The 12,421-nt window shown below is 35.0% G+C and overlaps 1 protein-coding gene across 4 annotated transcripts in view; it reads right to left on the bottom strand.

Annotated features, from left to right (window-relative positions):
* LOC127802451 (phospholipase D zeta 1-like) overlaps nt 1-9,205 on the bottom strand; it is a 71,196-nt gene extending 61,991 nt beyond the window's left edge. Inside the window, exons 1-5 of one of the 4 annotated variants that reach the window (XR_008023286.1) lie at nt 8,891-9,205; nt 4,490-4,591; nt 4,145-4,260; nt 3,912-4,053; nt 1,300-1,461 (exon numbers count right to left, since the gene is read on the bottom strand). Coding sequence is in view for 3 of the 4 variants with exons in the window: in XM_052338280.1 (XP_052194240.1) it covers nt 1,300-1,461; nt 3,912-4,053; nt 4,145-4,260; nt 4,490-4,591; nt 8,891-9,088 (720 nt within the window). In the remaining variant the exon portion in view is untranslated. The remainder of the gene's footprint in view (nt 1-1,299; nt 1,462-3,911; nt 4,054-4,144; nt 4,261-4,489; nt 4,592-8,890) is intronic. The other 3 variants (XM_052338280.1, XM_052338279.1, XM_052338281.1) reach the window with 3 other exon arrangements.
* Between the last annotated feature and the right edge of the window lie 3,216 nt (nt 9,206-12,421).

Here is a 12,421-nt window from a genome sequence, read left to right as displayed (position 1 = left end):
TATTTTCCTTATATTTTTGTGATGAACTAACATTTAGATGCAAAAATAATCAACCACACAAAGAAGCAAGGAAAGAGGAGCTAAAAAATGACTTATATTCATAAAGGAAAGAGTAACAATATAATATCTCGAGAGCAAGCATCGAGAAAGTCACAAGGTAGTCTCTCAGAAACATCATGATGAGAGGGACAGATACTCCTCCTACTAGGATATCGGATCGAAAGAGTAGAGAGCAATTGTTATGTTGAAAGTTGGGCCCAAGCCTAAAGAAAGAAGCTCACAACCCATCAAGAGACCAAAGCATGACAAGAGACCAGAGTATGATGAAAGACTAGAGTATGACGAGAAATCGAGTGACCTCAGAATAAGAAGACCAACTAAGGCTCAAGTGACCTCGTACCGAGAGACTTGAGTGACCTCTCCTGGAAGGCTCTCTCAACGTTACCGAGGGACCATTCTGGGAGAGTTTCATAGGTCACACGATCACAAGAAGACCCGATTCAAGAGACTCTCATGAGCCACCCAAATCCGGAAGCCTCTCTCCAGACCATGAGAGAGACCCTTCTGGAAGACTATAAAACCTGAGAGACCTGATCTCCAAATATTACTCACATGAAACCAAGTCAAACCTACCTCCAATGTGCCCGCATATGAATCCGAAAGGGTGTCTAATATGCCCGCCGAATGTGGTTTTTTTGATATCTTCCTCTCCATAAATAGAACTCTCTTCCAGTTGAGGTATGCTAAGAACTCTATACTTACCACAACTTTATTTGCTCTACATTCTACACTATCATTCAAAAACTGACGTAAGCATCAGAGGGCACGCACAAAACTCACTCGCCCCTAACTGATTTCTTTGTTGCAGGTCACCCATAGACAGTCACTCGTAGACTCTAATTAAGACACTTTCTTGCTACAAAGAAATTTATTGTTGTATTTAGGTAACAACAGTATCCTTTTTAAAAGAAACAAAACATAAGGTTTTTACTACTAAACCTTTTTTCTTCATATTTTATTTTCTCGTTTCCCAACCATCTTAATATAGGTTCTGCTCACTGGCATTAGTTGCAGTGTCCTGCCCCTATAACAAAGTATGCCATTCCAATGCCTGTTCCTTGGAATGTGTTAGCGTAGTTGCAACTTGCCATGGAAAGTTAACAAAACCTACAAAGATACTTACATATGCATCTGAAACACCTAAAAAAATTACACACATGCATGTGAATACACTTCTTTGTCAATTTTTGTTTATGAATACAAGATGATAAAGCCTAATTTAACAATTTGTTCAGTTACCTTTTGCCAACTGGTGTTACAACAGCCAAACCAACAACAGATGTGACATTCATCACCCTTTGAAACTCTTGCCAAATGCTTGACCATGACATAACCTTCTTTCATCTTTGGACCATATTCTTGCAAAAATGATAACTTAGAGACCTCCAAAAACTTGCAGACCTACAATTCAAAAGGACTTGTTATGGACTAGATTAGTGGGAACAACTGACAATACAAAACTGAGCAAACTAAATACGATATACAATGGACCAAGTACGCATCAGAAAAAAGTTGGGAAGTTTCATGTAATCCAGTTGACAGCATGGTACTCCTTCATTTTGCTAAAATGGGCTAACAGATATAAATACAATGTTCATGTCAGAGTAAGAGAAATTGATAAAATGCATGGTCAACTAGTTAAAAAGAGTCAGATGTTCAGGCATTAAAAAAATATTAGCAACACACGAGGAGTAATTTGAAAGATATTAGAGAGGGAGATTTGGGAGAGGGGGCTGTGAAACAGAAGTTGGAGAATTCATTCAGAGGCTGGTGAAATTTTATAATTAATACTCCTCACCCAAATTGAAGACTTTGTGAATATTCAGAAAGAGGATATTTTGGTTTTCCTTGTTGAGGTCAAAGTATTTTATGATGTCCTGAAATGTTACAGAAATATCAAAGTCAATGCAATGTCCATATATGTTAATGAATTTCAGAGATCTTCAAGAGTACTATCAAATTTTTTATGACCTCTATATAAGCATTGACTTGAGAGATGTTGGTATTGCAGGTGAATTCTATGTTTAATTGCAAAAGACATAAACAAAACCAAGCCTTGCACATTGTACACTTGCTTGACAGCGTGGTGCATAGAAAAAGAGATTGGTTGGAAAATATATTTTATTTGGACATATATGCAAAAACAAATACACAAAAGGAAAAAAAAAGTAGTTTTTGTAACTCATCAAATGATACCAAATTGTTATGTCCATTTAAGTAAAGATCAAATAATCTTAATTCCAAATCATAAAGTGTTAACTATTCCCACATGGAAAGATATAAAAGGTGTATCTGATTATTCAAATTTGAAGTAATCAATCATGACATTCTACCTCAAAAAAATAGAATTTACATCGTCATTAGAATTGACTTATTTACTCAAATTCCCAAATAGATATAACTATCAGCTGCCAAACTAATTGTCAACTCAACATGTTAAGACTAAGACATTGGTTCTCGGGGGCAAGCACATTTCTCCATTCACCAAAATGAAAATAAAAATAGATAAGCAAATTGTTCAAAAACTTACGCACATGGTTGCAACTATAAAGATTTTCTACATTCGAAAATAACAGTCATTCATTGAAGGAAATTCAGTTGTGGAAGGAATCATAGTAGAGAGAGAGAGAAGAAAAAGAAGAAGAAGAAGCAATTTGAGTTACCCATGTGATGTTTTTCAAATTCTCAAACCCATTATAGTAGGAAAAAGTTGGTCATGATGAAGTCCCATCAACATGAATTACCTAATTATTCCCTTCCATAAAATATTAATCATTCTATGAGAAGTCAGAAGTAGAACTCCAACCTGAAAAGCCAGCTTAACAAGTGGAGAGATCATCCTCCTTATATATAGCCCAAGTCTTACTTACTGAGGTGATGTGGGATTCTCATACTTCCCCCACGCCAAAGCTTCTCCAGTAACTGATACATGCCCAAGTGATCAGGCAGGGTACTGGTCCATGACCATGACCGAGGGTAGTCCCCTAGCCAAGGGTTGGCTCTAATACCATGTGAGAAGTCAGAGGTAGAATTCCAACCTGAAAAGCCAACTTAACAGGTGGAGGGTCCTCCTCTTTATATATAGCACAGGTCTTCCTTACTGAGGCGATGTGGGATTCTCACACATTCATTTATCCTACTTTAGGAGAAGGACAATTTTTATGTTGCTCCATTAAAAGGCATAATTGTTCTCAAACTGAATTGCATTACTAGAAGCATCTGCCACTCTGAAGAATTAATGTCAAATGGTTGGGTAATTCCATACAAAAGGACATAATTTGGAGCAATTAGTCACTTAAATATGATAAGAAAAACACTATCATCAATGGAGAATATCTGAAAGCTCAGGCACCACGCTAATTGAAGTGATACAAGCATCAAGAAATTTGTCTGGTCATATGAAATAGTATAAAGTGAGGAGATGTTCAAATCCATGGCTATTGTATTGGTACCTAGCAAGCTGCTTGTCTCTGCAAACTAATCTTGAATGGTGTTTAAGAGAAATAACTCAATCCCTAGTTTCATTTAATTCTTAATGATTACTTATGAAAGGATTAAGTCCTACCATTACTGAAGGATTCACCCCAGCTTCCTATCAACAGAGGAGATTTTGAATCACATCAATGCTAAAAGAGCCATGAATGAAACTTGGTTTTTAGACACAAACAAATAGAAGTTACAACAATAAGTAATTAGAAGTCTGGAGGGCCATCATGAAGATTTATGTAGATTGAATTGAATTTGATTCCATAGTTTGCAATCTTGACAAGGGAAGGGGAATAAACAATGGCAATTGTGAAGACATAGGAATAGGAAGAATAAATGTTGAACAGAAAATTTTCTTTACCCACCTCTCGAGAATTTACAATATTTATGTTTCCCAGAAAGTGATTTAGATATCCTTGCATTGCAACTTTTGCATTTTCTGAGATGCTCTTCTGTGCTCCCAGGGCTGGATGAATGATTGGCAGTGCAGCCCTGGATGGAATATGTCTGCACAAAATCCAGCCCATGGACATCACTGTTGTTGCAAGCTAGGGAGTACAGAAGTAAATGGAACAGGCAATAAAGCATTAGCAATCACCTATTTTTAACACCATCTTCATGAGGTACGGAAACAAATCCATCATCAGGTTCAACAATATCATTCACAGCTGCTGTCTGATCTCCTATTCCAATGTTGTGAAGCCATTCTTTCACCTTCCATGTAAGATTTAAGGGGAAAAAGTCTAAGATCCTAACAAATATAGTGGGAATTCCCCAAAGCATAAGGTGCTAAATCTGAATCCAAGACTTCATGAAACTCTATTTAAAAACCTCCAGTGCCCAGTCTTCTTCCCATCAATTGGACAAGGAGGTCTTGGAATACAGAAGACCGAGCATAATGAAAGGGCAAGGAAGAGGAATAGGCACAAGTCAAAAAGCAAACCTGCTCCTGTTTCTCATGTAATTCCTCAAGTATAGCTCGCTTCTTCAAAGAAAAATGTAAGTAGATAACTTGCGAAGCTTGTTTCAGCAAGTGCCAGTTGAACTGTTAAACAGAGAGAATGAGTTTTTCATGGCAGTGACATTGCTTAAGAAGAACAGAAAATTAAGGAGGTTGAGATTTTAGGCCCCTTCTTTAACACTTCAACAGATCATAAAACTTGAGAAGAGAGCAAACACAAAACTACTACCGTAACATCCCCAGATAAAGCTCAGAGGACAGGCAACAACATCCAGAAGAATTAGGAAAAGAGCTTTCAAACATGAAAGCATCTGTAGAAACAAGCGATGAGAATATGTGCAGTATATTAAAATTACTCTTTTTCCTAATAGCTTAAATTGTTAGATGAGACAGTGTTCAAAGAAAGAAAACTACCATCATATATAGGTAGTATATATTTATTGTGTTCAATCTCGACAGGTGTTCCGCCTGCTAAGCAGACACAGACCACACGTGGGGAGGTATGTTGAACAATTCCATAAGGCCATGGTTATAACTACATAAACTAACAGTAACAATAAAGTAAATTCTTCTCACCCATTATTTATGACTGAACACAAGGACTAAGGTACTCAGGACAATCATCAAACCATACACAAAGTCTAAATACTATTAGCACATAGTCATGAGAAAAAGTAGGATTATAAGCACATTCTGATAGCACAGAGACTTCTTGGAAAAAATGAATAATAATAATAATAATAATAATAATAATAATAATAATAATAATAATAATAGTAGTAGTAGTAGTAAAAAACAAAGACCTAGGAGTGTTGAGATAGAATGAATCGATCTACAATTTGTAATATTGATAATGTAGTACTTTCATATACAAATATGGATAAGACCTAAATGAGCAGCTTTCAGGTGCTCAATGCATAAACATAAAAATTACAGAACATAAGCTGAAAAATTACAGTGTCTAAAACGTATAATTACTTACTTGATATTTCTATATGTGAAAAAGCGTCTAAAATGTTGAGACTAAATGTTATACTTATTAAAGAATTACAGTGTAGGCTAAAATCATGAGGGACGCCTAACACATTTGAGAAAAGCCACCTAAAATCAAAATAAACTCAATGTTCTCATTACAAAACTTACGATTCCAAGAAGATCTTATACACTGTGTCACTAGTTTCTTATCAAATATTCATTTATAATAAAGAAACTCAACTATTTTTCTAGGTAATGATATGTGCAATGGATCAAGGGAAGACAGGGAGTACCCTAAACCCAGCATTTCTGGAACCAAAATACATCGCCATTTTCCATTTATGCACCCTGAGCTATGACTATAAGAACTCAATAAAGGGCCTTTTGGCAGACTATTACATTCAATCCTAGCTATCAAAAGTTACCAACAATAACAAAAAATTCCAAAACAAAGAGCCAGTATTATGCCGAGCAATTTGTTAAGTCTGTAAACATGACTACTTTCATGACTCAATTCCCATCTTCATGCTTAATATAACATTCAAATGACCATTGGTCCACGATAGATCATCTATGATATACGGGATAATATTTTTGGTTTAAAATTTGGTTGCCATTTCCATAAAACCCAAATGCAAAGTTCTGATAACGATCTCCCAGCAACATTTACAATTCAACAGTAAATCATTCAATCATTATAATTACACAGTATAAGCAAAATAATCGTTTCTTTACCACATGAAATGAAGCTCCCAACATAGTCAAACATAATCCGAACTTAATAGAGAACACAATAATTCAATTAGTTTCCGAAAATGAAAATCGTATTTATCCATTATGCATATAGAAAGAAAAGCGGGTGGAGAGCCTAAATCCATTCGAACCCAATTCAGAATTTTTACAACTCGGTATTGTAGAGAAATTTGATAATAATTGATAATTGTCAATTAATATTCAAAAACGATTACAATGAGTCAATCTGATCAAGAATAAAATAAGATGTGATAAGTTCCTATCCTAAAAATAAAATTATCTCTATAAGAGATAATTTCAGAATTAGAATTCTGATTGATCTTTATCTGCTAAACCTTATTAGTTAAGGTTTTCTCCCCCATAAATAGAGGTCTCTACATAAGGTTTGGGACACACAAAAAATTACTGAGCGTTGTATATTGTGAGTATTATTAAAGAAGAGTGGGTATTTGGGTTGTGACTTAAGTGCACTTTTCGTCCTATGATTGTGCACCTGACCTGAAAGTTCGAGAAGGCTCATGGTACAACAAGTTTAAAAGATCTAAAATTTCTATGATTAATCAGGTATTAATCTTTGTGATATTTACGATTTATACATAAAATAACCAACATATGGTATCAGAGCATAGTGGAAGGTGCGATTGAAAAGAGATCTGTAAGGTAATAGGAGTGATATACGCCCCTTAGTGGGAGGAAATCACCATAGCATGTAATTCATATTACATGTGCTTATGAGTATGACCAATAAGGGAAGTGAGTACAAATTGAGATATCCCATGTCACTCCCATCATTGTACGGATCTCTTTTCAATCACATCTTCCACTATGCGCTAGATCCGGCTCATATCATACTTACATAATTGTGATATTATCTTGTTTAGACGTTACAAAAATAGCCTCCTCTTGGTAACTATCCAAGGCGACACCAATATTTATGTGTATGGTATACTCCAGTATACTTGGTCCCAAAAATATTGCATCTCATCTCTATTTGCTATTGAAGTGATAGAGGTGATCATTTGTGTGAGGGAACCAATCCTTATTTGATTGACATATTTATGCTAGCTTTTGATCCTTTTAGTCCAAACACAATAGAAAAATTTTAGACAATACTTCAATTTATTAAATAAATGAAAAGTCACATATGCAATAAAGAAATGAATTGCAATCTACATAAGCCTAAAGATCTAGCGTGATCTCTATAGCAATCTCCAGTGATGGGCTTTGCAAGAGGATCAACAACCATCCTAGGTGTAGAGATATATTGCAATACCACTTCCTTTTGCATTATAATGTCTCTCACAAAGTTGTACTTTGTTTCAATGTGTGTGGACTTCTTGCGATATTTTGGATCTTTGGAATATGCAATCGAAGCTTGGTTGTCGCAGTAGAGTGAACAGGTCTTGCAATGTTAGGATTGACCCCAAGGTCAAGGTCAATTAGAAATCTCCTTAACCACACTGCTTCTTGTACTGCAGCTGAACATGCAACGAATTCAGCTTCCATTGTTGAGAGAGTTGTTCGTGTTTGTTTCTTGCTATTCCAAGATATATCACCTCGGCTGAGCAAAAACGCATATCCTGAAATTGATTTGCATTCATCCAAGTTTCCACCCCAGTCGGCATCTGTGCAGCCAGTTAAATGCATATGTCCACCTTAGTACCAGATGCAATAGTCTACAATTCCTCTTAGGGATGCAAGGATTCTTTTGACTGCATTCCAGTGCTTAGGTCTTGGATTTGATGGGTATCTACTTACCAATTTGACCACAACAAATATCCGGTCCGACGCACATCATGGCATACATCAAATTTCCAATGGCACTTGAGTATGGCATGTTTTTCATTTGAGCTTTCTTTGTTGTAAGTCGAGGGACACATTTTCAGGCTCAAAGTTTATCCCTTAGCTATTGGAGTGTCCATGGGTTTACATCTACTCATTTTCAGGCTCAAAGAATTTTTTTTCAATGTAAGATTCTTGAGACAATGCTAGGAGTTTTCTTGAATGATCCCTATGGATCTTAACTCCAAGAATATAAGAAGTCTCACCCATATCCTTCATCTCAAAATTGGAACCCAACCAACTTTTAATAGGTAAGACAAACTCTTTGTTATTTCCGGCCAATAAAAGATCATCCACAAATAATGTTAAAATCACAAAGAAATCTTTTGACCTTTTGACATAGATGCAGTGATCTTGTTGAATCATTACTAATCCATTAGAAACAATTGCTTGATGGAATCGTATATACCACTGTCAGAAGACTGTTTAAGGCCATAGAAAGAATTTTTTAATTTGCAAATCTTTACTTTTTGGCCCTTTTTCACGAGACCCACAGGTTGTTCTATGTAGATTTTTTCCTCTAATTCTCCATAAAAGAAAGCAGTCTTTATATCCTAATTGAGAATTTTTGCGACTGGGTATTATCACACCATGGCTTAGTTCAATTAAACTGTCTGGAGTCAAACCAACTTCCAGGCAAACGAGAAGCTCTTTCTCTTTTACCTTTCCTAATTATCTCAACATCTAAAGTGTGCACTGTACAGTAGAAAAGAAAAGTAACAGGAACGCGTATATTTTGTTCGATACATAGATACAAATACAGGCGTGTATGAGAGAGAGAGAGAGAGAGAGAGAGAGAGAGATGGTGCGTGCCTGTTTGTATTGGAGGTGAATGGTGTAAGACAATTGGAGGGGACTGATATTATTGGCGTCAGGTCTAGACACTGACACCACCGTCGCCTTAGGAAGCTCGTCGAAGATTCTTGGTGGTGGCAGCTCGGGAGCACTGTAACTACGGAAGGATTGAGACGACGACGAAGTCGCCGCCAGAATAAGTCTTTCCGACGACATTGGTGCGCTGGACGACCACGCACTCTCTTTTCTCTGCTCCGGCTCCGACCACCAGCCCCCTTTGTCAAGTCCTTTTATCCTTTTTCTACAGCCACCCGAAGTCAGCGTTTTATAGATATAAATAGATTATATTTATATGGATAGTTTGATACAGAAACAGGAGGGGGAGAAGAAGCAACTCCACGGCTCTTGTCGCCACGTTCACTTTTGGAGTGGGAACTGGAAATGATGACGACGGGTTCATGGAGAATTGGTGGAGGCGTGTTGTGATGTTGACACGTGCAGTGAGGGAGGGGTTGTGGAAGAATCGTCACCGAAGGTTGTTCATAACAGCCCTCAGTATGCCCAAACCACGTGAAACGTGAGTGACGTACCAGATGAGGTGATTTGGAGTGGAGCTGACTGAGAAAATTTCCCAGACAAACTAATTAATTAAGATCTGTCATTTGTTATTTGTTAGTGAGTGGTGGATGGGGTTGGGTTGGGTTGGGTTGGGTGTGCCTCAGAGCTGCTTTAATTTATTTATTCAACAATTTAGGGTATATTCGTTATAATAATAATATTAATTAATTAAATTATATTCTTAATTTTTTTTTAAAAAAAAAAAAAAAAAAAAGCTTGAGATTTTTTGGGGGCCAAGGCAAATGGGAAGAGTGCAAGCAAGGGTGGTAGAGTTGTAATTTTTTGTTTCTTTTTTGTTTTTGTTTTTTAGTATATTATTATGAGCGGTGTCGTCTTGTGTGTCGGCCGGCACGCTCAACTTCAAGTCAGTAAAGTCATAAAAGTGGTGGTGGAGGTGGTTTCCATGTGCCTGCTGGCAGTAAGTAGCCTACTAGCAGGAGCACCCAATTCCTTCAAATTAAAAGATAAAAATAAATAAATAAATAATTTGTATATTTATTCACACTCCTCCTCCAAGTCAAGTCTAACACATGGCGATTTGAGTATGGATGGAATATGCTTGAAGGCTTTCTCACCACCTAATATTAATTATATTTTATGCTTTTTATTCCCGCAAGCCTGCCCTTTCCAGTTAAAATTATAATTGTTAGCTTAACGGGAATCATGACTAAATATTAACAAATATATTCTATTTTTTAGATTATCTATATTTATTATATTTTATTTTTAATATTTAGATAATTTGATTAAATGTAGTTATGTTATTATCTAAATATAACAATAAATTTATAAATATAGCATAGTATATATCTTGACCTTTTAGTTTTCAAAAGGCCTATGAAACAAAAAAAAATTATTCAAGGGAGCGAGGTGTCTCCCATGTGGACGGTAGACCCTCTAATGCTTAAATCCATTCCTAAGAGAACATGTAAAAAGTAAATAAAAATATAATTTGAATACAATTTTGATTATATCTTAATCAAAAGAATCACTCCCTAATTATAGAGTTGAGAATGACACGTGGGGGAGTATCCAAATCTTCCGATATTGTTTGTCACGGATCTTCAAGTAAAAATTTTAAAAGATAGGTGAAATATTCTTGAACCCAAAAGAGACCCTCAAGAAGATTTCCCCACGGTACCCATGAATGACTTTCGAAAAAGTCTCTTAGAGACTATTAGTGTCACAAGCTTCCATCTTTGGGCTTCCTTCTCTTAAGCTTAGATTCATCTTTTTTAATATAACAAATTGAAAATATGATTAATTTATTATTAGTAAATAAAATTATTTAAATATTAAAAATAAGATATAATAAATATAGATAAGAACAAAGTGCATTTATTAATACTTAGCATTACCCTAAATTAATAAATATCGCCTTCAAAGATCCATACAATAAGCCAATGCTCCTACGTTTAGTTCTTAGTTTAAATATTCCTTCTATTATTCTTCATGATGCTACAGTCATAAAATAACGTCTTTAATGACCCAAAAAAGTGTCACTAATAAATTTGTTAACAGGGAGAACCAATATGAGAGTCACTTCTTAACTAGCTAGGTTGGTTTGTGCTTGTTAGTGTTATGCCTTAAAACTATAGAAGAGTTTATTTAAAATATTATTTTATTTATGTAATTCAAATTCTAACATAATATTATTTATCAATGAACTTTCTTTAGTACATATTTGTATATTTGTTTGATAAAATTCTTAGAGCGAATGTAGTATAGTTGAAATCAAAAGTATTAATAATGGTGAGTGTCCTTGTATACAATGTAATGCTCTAACAGATCCCTAGTCATTGTACTATCACTATTAAGAAAAATGTTTTTAGATGAAAATAATAGAAATGAATTTAGACACAAAATTTACATAGGTAAATTTTGAGGCAAATGTTTTAGAGATGGCTTTAGAAATTGAACTTTTTTCATCTCTAAATTAAAGACGGAATTAGTGATGGAAAAATTTCATCTTTGAACGTTTTTTGAATCAGAGATGAAAGAAATTTTGTCTCTAAAATTTTTTTCAATCAAAGACAGATTTTCCATCAGAGATAGAATTAAAAACGAGATTTTTTCTTCTTTGAATTCAAAGACGAAAATATTTCCATTTTTTAAGGTTTTTTCGAAATTAGAAAGAGAATTTTTCTATCTTTGAGTTATGCCCGCTCTCATAAACAAAAAAAACTTTTCATCTCTAAATTTTTTTCATTAGAGACAGAAAAAATTGTCTTTGAAAGTTATTTCGAAATCAGAGACAGAATTTTTTCATCTCTAAATTTTTTCTACTTTAAGAGACGGAAAAGTTTTCGTCTCTAAGTTTTTTTTTTTTTTTTTGGTCAGAGATGAAATTAAAGATGAAAAGTTTTCATCTCTAGTAGTGCCGTTGCCTATAACACCTGATGTTATTGGTGTTAGAAATATGAAAGGTTAATAGAAAACTTTCAAAAATGTGCCCTTGAGATAAGTAGATCTATCGGGGAGAGGCATTTTGATAAATTGGGTAATGGGACCCAATAAAGGGTAATTGGAAAATTTGAAAAGTATTTTCCTAGTGGAATGAGAATTTATTGGGAATTATTCCCATTTGTGCAATTGAATGAAATTGATGGAATTGTTAATTCCTAAGGCATTATGATAATTTGGATTTTATCCCATTAAAGGTGAATTGTTATGGGGGAAAATGTGTAAATAAATCCCATGTAAATTATTTAATTTTGTGTAATTTATGGAGAAATAAGTAATGGTCAAATTAAGTGCATAGATAACACTTGGCAAATTCTTGTGAGAAGAGAGATATAAATTATTTGGTGAGAAATCACATATATTTATATATGTGGGGGCCGGGGGGGGGAGGAGTGCGATTTTGTTCACCCTCTTTAACGGGGGTGACCATCACCCTCACAATTTTTGTGAGGGTGAAAAATAACGAAA

This window comes from Diospyros lotus, chromosome 5, assembly GCF_014633365.1.
Source record: "Diospyros lotus cultivar Yz01 chromosome 5, ASM1463336v1, whole genome shotgun sequence".
Lineage (NCBI taxonomy): Eukaryota > Viridiplantae > Streptophyta > Magnoliopsida > Ericales > Ebenaceae > Diospyros > Diospyros lotus.
The sequence above is the reverse complement of the archived record's forward strand: the minus strand, read 5'-3'. Positions and strand labels throughout refer to the sequence as shown.